Source organism: Watersipora subatra, chromosome 1 (assembly GCF_963576615.1).
Source record: "Watersipora subatra chromosome 1, tzWatSuba1.1, whole genome shotgun sequence".
Taxonomy (NCBI): Eukaryota; Metazoa; Bryozoa; class Gymnolaemata; order Cheilostomatida; family Watersiporidae; genus Watersipora; species Watersipora subatra.
The window spans coordinates 74,096,321-74,105,887 of record NC_088708.1 but is presented as its reverse complement, the minus strand read 5'-3'; the positions used below and the strand labels follow the sequence as shown (position 1 = coordinate 74,105,887).

At 35.1% G+C, this 9,567-nt stretch overlaps 1 protein-coding gene across 1 annotated transcript; it reads left to right on the top strand.

The window, feature by feature from the left end:
* The first annotated feature begins 27 nt into the window (after nucleotides 1–27).
* LOC137386951 (small COPII coat GTPase SAR1B-like) lies at nucleotides 28–8,867 on the top strand. The gene is made up of 7 exons (XM_068073233.1): nucleotides 28–119; nucleotides 2,867–2,922; nucleotides 3,778–3,897; nucleotides 4,188–4,253; nucleotides 5,449–5,552; nucleotides 5,655–5,786; nucleotides 8,545–8,867. Exons 2-7 carry the CDS (start codon nucleotides 2,877–2,879, stop codon nucleotides 8,656–8,658), a joined length of 582 nt encoding a protein of 193 aa, XP_067929334.1. The 5' UTR covers nucleotides 28–119; nucleotides 2,867–2,876; the 3' UTR covers nucleotides 8,659–8,867.
* The last annotated feature ends 700 nt before the right edge of the window (nucleotides 8,868–9,567 follow it).

Sequence of the window (9,567 nt, the reverse complement as noted above, 5' to 3'; positions counted from 1 at the left end):
GTGAGTTGTTCGTAGCCTCAAATCTGCATAAGCTTTAGTGATACATGTACTAACCAATTTGCATTTACGCTTAATAACCGTTATTATCTACATATTTGGATACTCTGTTTTTAAATATAGTATGTACATTAAACAATTCATTAAACACTGTGTACTACAAGAATTTGTTCAGTTACAATTACTGTGTATACTCAGATTTCAGATTTTTCAATTACTTAACGTGTAGAGTAGGGCTATATTGTATTAATAACATTAACCTATTAAAAACACGATTAGATGTTCAACTTTTTTCACAAAATATCCTTCTTTCATGAAACAAAATACTTGCAAACAAATATTTTTCAGAAAAAATGTAATTGCAAATGATTTGTATCGATCGGTTCGCATTGCAGCTTGTTGGTAAATAATCACATGCGACGTTAGTTTTATCATCTCAATAGCATCCACCAACAAATTTTGGAATAGCTAGAGATAGACCACGCCGCTTCAGTTAAATTCCTAGAAAATGCATTATTGAAGGAATAAGTTACCGGTAACAACAATTGGTGTAGCTTGTTTAATTCACTGAAGGTGAAAAAAGATTTATCTGCATGTAGATCATTTAAAGACAGCAAATCAATATTACGAGGAAGTTTTGGGTACAGTCTCCATGGCTTCTTTTACTAACATTGTAATAGCTCATGCGATGTAGTTTTGCTCCCGCTTTTAATAGAAGTTTTTTGTAACACACGTAGGCCTATATTATTCAAATCGATTGGTCTTTTGTGTTAGTTATTAGCACAAATTTATGCTTATCAAAGTATATCTTCATCACCAAAAATAGCATAAGTCCAACATGCTTACCAACATTTTGTTTTTTGCCTATCGAGTGACATAGCAAAGTCAATCATATCTCATAGTCATAACAAATTAGCGAATCTTACTTTTACGTCTTGGAAGCCCTGTCACTTGCAACATATTTAAATAGTTCTAATTAGTTTATTTTTTTCTCTTCAAAGTGGTTGAAATTGTAAAATAAAATCTTGCAAGAGTGCTGCAGTCCTCAACTTGCTTTGATAGTGCTATACAATCTCAAGTTAGATAAGCATATCTTACATATTATGGTTTTGTTATACAATATTAACAAGGCCTTACAAGCTTTCTATCGCACCTTTTTCTCGATTTTTGTAAAATCAGCTTATGCGATAAATAACTATGATGATAAGGCAAGTTATACAATATGTTTATGAACCATGTGTAACAACAATATGTAAACAAATAAAATTAATGTATAAAAATGGAAAGGACTGGAAAAAAAACAAGTTTTTTCTAATTCATCGGTAACCAATGACGCTAATAGACTAAATTAGCCTTTTCGTTATTACCTAAAGCAATCCTCATATAACTAGTCTTTTGCAAGTCCTTTACGCATGCAGGCCTACTCATTTTCAACCACAGGTTTAACGAATTACCATACTTTTCGGACTATTCACCGCACCCTTATATGAGCCGCATCTGCTTTCTTTTCAAAAAACTGATGATAAAACAATACATAAGCCGCACCTTTGTATAGGCCGCAGAACTCAGGACGGTGATTTTTAACACGGCAGCAATTTTGCTAGTTGAAACAGAACAGTGCTGTTAGGCACTGTTCCGTATTAACCGACGCTTTTTAATCCAGTGCCTAACGGAACAGTAACATTAGGCATTGTTTCGTTTTCTTTCACCGCTAGAGGCGCACTAACTGGAGATTCCGGTTGATGCGCCCTAGCCCTGAAAGAAAAACACCACAGAATAGCCGCACACTTATATAAGTCGCATGACTCAAAACATAAAAAAAAATTGGCGGCTCATAGTCCGAAAAGTACGGTATGTGCGAATACTTGGTAGCATAACACTATTCAATTGCTTAGTTCATGTTTGAAAGTTGTTCAAATCAAAAATTTTTATCCCAATTTTTGTAATTTCATTAACATTCTATTGGTTTTCTTTTACATTAAATCATAACACAACAATGTGATAGAAACAGTAAGGTGCAAGAGTGAGGTGCAATGAGGGCTCATATACGCAGTAGCACGGCTATTCGAGGCGCAGAGCCCGAGTTAACAAATGAGATTGTTAATGAAGAAAACATGTAGCCTGAGCAAAAGAAATCAGAACAAATCTATTCCAGAGAGTCCAGCTAGCACTGCTTCAAAGCAGCTCCTGTATGCAAAAGCCTTGTTTGAATGTTTCATGTTTTCGCTGATCCAGTAAGGATAAAATTACACCAAATTCTTAACATCTTAAGTTTTATTATCACAATTCACCTGTAAAGTATTTTATCAGAAGAATGATTTGCTTTTAAATCTTAATTTGGTTGTATTCTCACAATTTCGAAAGCATTAAGCCATCTTAGGCTAGCTTTTAACACCGCTGTTGTTATTATCGCACTTGCCAGTGTGAATATATTTTTGTACATGTGCTACATTTTGGTCATACCGTGGATACAACTTTTGTCTCTATCAAGTTCATGCCTTGTTTGATCATTTGTTAACAAGATTACCAGTGTCTATTTGACACTGGTCACTTATTGATCTACTAGTCTGTAAAGATAGCTTATGATAGGCAATGGACAGAGTAGATCTATGCTCTTTTTTGCCTGTGTCAAAACTTTTCATCACTAGTTCTTGTCTTCCCTCCTGTCAGATCTTTGATGTATTCGTATGACACTTAGCATCGATTATTAGTTTTGAAGTGATGATATTATTGTTAGAGTACAGCTTAATCAGGTATCATAAAGCACTCTCTTATCATTTGTGGGGAAATCAGTATTTCCTTAAATTTGTGTAAGGCAGCATCAACTATTTAAAAGAGTATGCGGATATTTGCATTGTTTTTTTTGTAGATATAGGAACATGTCTTTCATCTGGGATTGGCTTTCTGGAATGCTAAACTTTTTAGGTAAGCTAACAAATATCTTTCTTGATTATGGTTTTTCATTTGCTGAGAAAACAGGGTTAGAAAAATGATGCTTTTTATTGTCAGACTTTTTCAATTTGAATTTATTTTTACGATTTTTTTGTAAGTTCAAATTTTTGCTGTTAAACATATTGCTGATTTAAATGGATGTTTGAATTCATCAAAATCGTCTGTGTATTGCATTGCGCATTAAAATGCTGGTGAACCCAATTTGTTACTTGAAAGCTCAGACTTTATACTGTTTGATTTTCGGTAGGCTTCACAGAATGACTTGAAAATGAAGAAATCAAACATTCACTTCTAATTTACATGTAGTTATTTAGGTAAAAGTGAAAACAAGACTGACTAGTTAAGTAAAGATTTGTTTATTGTTATACCATGTCATTTATTAAAAAGAGTTGTGAAAGACAAATGTTGCAGATGCTAGCTCATGTTTTATCCTGCTGTGAAGTTTACTAAACTCAAATATACCAATTTAAAATATCCTTTCGGAATGTTGTACTACAGTCACTAATCTTTGTCATATTACTTATAGTTAATTATTGCTAGAGGAGTGTTTACAAATGTATGAACTCGTCAAAACAACATTTTTGGGCATGAAATGCAGATTGTTGCAAATTTATGGGAAAATCATGATTTTTCTCATAAAAAATCAATAGTTTTCCATAAACATTTTTCGTTATGATTTTCCATAATTTAAATCATGATGTTTGAGAAAAATCATGATTTAAATTAATGTTTTCAACATTTGATTTTTTTGTGTTAACCTCATAAGAAACATTTAAAACTAAATTTTAAAAATGTTCAGCTAAAATACCTTACGGTAATTTATTTTAGGTTTATATAAAAAGTCTGGCAAATTACTATTTTTGGGATTGGACAATGCTGGTAAAACAACACTGCTCCACATGTTGAAGGACAAAAGAATGCAACAACACATGCCCACATTACACGGAAGTAGGTATTTGTACCGATTTATACTCTTTATAGCTATTAACTGCCGAACAAGCATCAATAAAGACTTTTGGAGAAAAGTGAAATCAATTCACTGACTCATTCGGATTTGAGTGTGTAGTAAATCACACCAGTTCAGCCTACTTGGCATATTTGCAGTCATTCGGTATTCATAATCTAAGTTTCTTTGGAAATTACAAGGATGCTGTGTTAAGGTTGCTAACGGATGCTTCACAAGTACTCCTAAGGATCAATGTTGCATTATCATCATTACCAACATTTTATGGTTTTAGCTTCGGAGGAGCTCACAATGGGTGGCATGAGATTTACCACCTTTGACCTTGGTGGACACAAGCAAGGTAATTTATGACTCTCATTCAAATTGATCTCAGATAAACATTAAGCTGGTAGCAGCTTACCATTCTTATGGAGCACCATAAAATCAGGTTACCGTGAGACACAGGCAGGGAAAGTTGTTTTAGAAGTATTGTTGTTGGGTGCGTTTAACAAGTCAAGGCTGGGCACCAAATTTGAATAGTTTCTGTGTATGTCTGACTGAATCTGTTGTGTTTTTCTGAAGGCTGGGAATTTCTTTTTAACAGAAGCAAGGTCTAAACCATTTTGCTTGCATTCTTATGCAAGATAAAAGGTTGTTACAAGCGCTACATCTTGTGTTGAAAGTCCTCTTGTAGATTTTACCATGTTTTTATGACTCAAGTTCACTAGACAAAAGACTGACATATTACTGTACATTGCGACAAGCAGACAGAACTCAAATGCATCGCCAACGTTCGATTATACTGCTTGCTTTTCGGCTAGTAACCTGTTTACAGCTTTCTAGAGGTGCTGGTGTCTAAGCACCGCCATTTCTCTCTAAGCCTTCAAACTAGCTGATAGTGAAGTTCTCTCGATAGGCAGCTGTAATGAAGTCATATATACAAGTTTAGTACAAAGGTCGGCATAGATGAAATCTTTGCTGGCAATGTAGTCAAAGCTTTATGAACATTTTGCTATGTACGAAAACAGATGAAGCCTCAATCGCTTGAATTTGCTAAAAAGCTGACTCATATGGTCTATCTTGATATAGTGCGTCTGGTGCTGTAATGATGCGTATACTCGTAACTCACTGTGTTCCCTCTACCCTAGGAGCTTCTGCTCATCGATACTAACAACATTGAAAGTTGCTGCATTCTAGTTGGAGTAACTATCCACTGATCATGCATTCATTATAAATGAAGGAAATTACAGTCCAGTTAGCTCTTGCTACACTCCAGTTAGCTCTTGCTACACTCCCTTTTCCCATTTGCTGAACTGTTTGCAGGAGATTGTCAATTTATTAATCAAAATAATTGTTGATTTGAAACATTCATTTATTTTAAATATTCGGTTTATAATAACACATCAGCCTGGATAACACCCTTTATCTTGTTTGTTCTAATTAGTAAAATGTAGACGTGAAGAGCTAAGGGAATACAGAGACTACAATAAATAACTGCAATATCTAATAACTGTATCACTCTCACCCTCTGCTAAATCACGCAATTATGGTTGCAGCTCGAAGGGTGTGGAAGAACTACTTTCCTGCAGTTGACGGAATCGTTTTCATCATTGACACAGCGGACAGGGAGCGAATACCCGAATCAATTTCAGAATTACAGGTGGTTACAGATATTTTTATTTACATCGCTGACACATGAACTACTTTGCAGTGGGACTTATTGTGAGCTAAATAACAATCCTTGGTATTTATGGTTTTCTAGAGTCTTATGGGAGATGAACAGATCGGCGATTGTCCAATCATGATTCTTGGCAATAAAATAGACAAACAGGGTGCAGCCAGTGAAGACGAGATCAGACACTATTTTGGATTGAATGGACGAACTACAGGAAAGGTGCGTAGAAATTTTATGGACTGCTTGGAGAGTAAATCTGCCTGCTCAGAGCTTTTGGGAGCTCATGTGTTTGTTATTTACCACTGGGAGTATATGTCTGTATGTTATTAACCCCAGGCAGTACATGTCTAAATGTTATTAACCACAGGCAGTACGTGTCTGTATGTTATTAACCACAGGCAGTACATGTCTGTGTGTTATTAACCACAGGCGGTACATGTCTGTATGTTATTAACCACAGGCAGTACATGTCTGTATGTTATTAACCACAGGCAGTACATGTCTGTATGTTATTAACCACAGGCAGTACATGTTTGTGTGTTATTAACCACAGGCAGTACATGTCTGTGTGTGTTATTAACCACAGGAAGTACATGTCTGTATGTTATTAACCACAGGCAGTACATGTCTGTATGTTATTAACCACAGGCAGTACATGTCTGTGTGTTATTAACCACAGGCAGTACATGTCTGTGTGTTATTAACCACAGGAAGTACATGTCTGTATGTTATTAACCACAGGCAGTACATGTCTGTATGTTATTAACCACAGGCAGTACATGTCTGTATGTTATTAACTACATGGAGCATATACATGTATGTGTATGTTACGAAGTACATAGATTATAAGTGTGTGCGTGTGTGTTACAGTAAACGCTTCTACAACGTAAATAATCCGTTTCGATAACACTGTTGTTATAGGGATACGTTATACGTTGCACAAGCAGTAAAATATGTGTAAATTGTCTAATCCATTCCCAGGTCTTTCCAACCTCACCCCTTTGGCCTTTGAAAAAGGTAAAAGTAATATTCTCAACTTTTTAATTTATTGGCTGTACCGTAACTAGTATTATTGGTTTGTATCGACAACTTTTCTCCCTTTGCTTATCACTTTCAAGCGGTTAATGGTTCATGATTGCAGTAATTTTACAATAAGTTAGGTGGTGGGCACACCTCTAACTTCAACTTATGATTTGTTCTTTTTTAGTCTATATAGCGACATCTATTCTGAAAAGGAAAAAAAATTTTTAATTTTCACATTAAAGCTAAACAAAAAAATTTTTTTGCGATAATATGAGCGGTGTCTATCTGTCCGTCCATCTATTCGTCTCCAGGTTTCAAGGTTAGGATAAAACTATGTTTTGATGATACTCTAACTCATGACATTTAGATTGGTAGACCGGCACCCTAACACCTGCATCAATATTAAGTATTTATGAATACTTGCGTGGCTAATGATTTTTTGCGCTTTATCAACACAACTGACGATCTCTCACGGCAAAATCGACTGCCAGGCTACTTGTATATACAAGTGAGATATACATATTTTTCTCTCCAAAGTTCAGCAAGAGGAAAAGCGATATTTTTAAGGCTAACCCCAAGATTCTCGTTATTCGAGTTTGAGAATTTGCACTGACTTGACACTTCGTTACATGGAATTTTTAATGTAGTACAAAGGAAAAGCTTTACATAAATTCTTTGTTATGTGAAATGTACGTTATAGCAGGTGTACGTTATAGGAGTTTCTACTGTATTTCCTACAGGGAGAATTTGTGTATGTTGTAAACCACAGGGAGTATGTAGGAGTGTGCATGTTGTTAACTACATGAAGTATAATAAGTGTGTATGTTATTTACCACTGGGAGGGTCTAAACAACATCAAGGCAAATGTACAGCACTTGCATAACACCAGTGTGAGTTTGCATTGCTAGTCAATTATTACAAGGTCTCAAGTCAAATTCATTGTTCATTCTTAATAAATCATGTTACATATTTTATACATATGTTACATGTTATACGCTTGTTCAGCGGGTATTCTCGTTAAACAAGGTCCGTACGCTCAGCTTGTTGATTACGGTCAAACAGACGATTCGTTTACTATGCTAAGATGCTCTTTGTAATTATCTGCCCTTGGAACAAATAGAGTCCAGAATGTTTCAATGTATCAGGCTACGTGTGATAGGATATGTAGTGTAAGTTGTTTACATAACTTACAAAAGAGTTGTTATAGCAGTGTTCAGTCTGATCATCAAATTAACTTCAGTATCCGGTCGGTGTATCTATTTGCGTTACATTGTCCTTGTAGATATTTACACTGCCTTCACACTGTATTTGCTATTCATAGTTCATGCTATTGATTTTGTTTAACAAATACGATCATGTTACTCTATAATAGTTAAACTGTCTAGATGTCTATCTGGCTTTGCCATTATCATGAGTGCTATATTATACCACGATGAGCTCCTCAGGGCACAAGATTTACACAAATTCATTGTCCTAATATGGCTGTTTGATACTATGTTTAAAAAATTCAGATTACTTTTCCAACACAGGTTTTTACATCAAAGTGAATATATTCTATGAATACTCTCAAAGTAAATATTCCCTTCCTGATTTTCTGCACTGGTAGTTTTTCAACAAGAACTTATTGCTTTTTCTGTAATCACATCGTTCGCACTTTCATTTTTACTGTTGGGCATGCAGCTCATAACGAAACTGCGCTAATGGCTACTGCGATCTCTCTTACATTTTTTAAACTATTAAAAATGCATCACTGTTGAAAATAGCGATTGGCAGAATACAAGCCATATGAAAGCACATCTAATATCATATCTGCAAAAATAACCAAATATTTTTAGTCTATGGCTAACTACAATGTGATGTTACCCTCACCTGTTGATTAAGGAAGACAACTTCGTGATTTGTTAGTATCCAATAGATCAACTACATGTAGCTAAATGTGCTTTGCGTATTGTAGGGCAACATCCCAAAAAGTGAGCTAACATCAAGACCTATCGAGTTGTTTATGTGCAGTATTCTACGGGAACAAGGTTATGGCGAAGGATTTCGTTGGTTAGCTCAATACCTCTAGCAAATACAACATCTACACACAATTATACCTTTGCTATGGTAGTGCTCTACAGATTGGGTCGCACATTCTTAAATATTTTTTTCAAAAAGCTAATTAATTTGTTAAGAATTGTCAACATAGTCATTTGTTATGTAATTAAAAGAAATAACTTTGTGCACCAGCAGTTTCATGTGTGAACCATAGAAAAGAAATATATATTTGCTAACTGCTTGGTACTGTTTCTTTTCCCTTCAAGTGGCTGGCAGAATTTGCTATTTTAACTTATTTATCTTGTAACAAGTTAGCAAAGTTTGTAATTATCTTGCATAAAGTTGTCCTGTTCAAACAATCTGGGAATGTTCTGGTTCTGCATTGTTAGTCCCTATGGTGCATTTACTGCGATATAAATGGCATGTTTCACATAATAGATTTATTATGTTCTGGTTGTTATATGCAATATATAAATTTTGAATTCTCAGCTCATCTTGATGAAGCAAAATAAACTTAAGATGTTATATTTTTGTTGAAGCAATTCTTTGTTGTTTGCAAACAGGGCAGCATGTGTACATACATGCGCTACTACCTTCTACCAAGTGTTAAATGATTTAAAGTTAATATATTTTAGCTGTACAAGCCCTAAACATGCACTGACAGGTCTTGGACAAGCCAATGATTAAATCTGATACTTACTGCTGCTGCATGGCGAATCAGCAATTGTAAAGATCAGTGCTAGAAGTGCAGCAGCCATATATTAAGAGTTGAGTTACAAATGCAAGCACCGTTTCAAACCCAAGTTAATTTTACACCCAAATTCACTTGTTAGAAGCCCTTAGGCATGCATAACCTCATCATATTTGTGCATGAGCAAGCATCAAAAATTCATCTTGCGCCACGTTGCTTTGATATTTGCCGACTTAACAAACTGAGGCA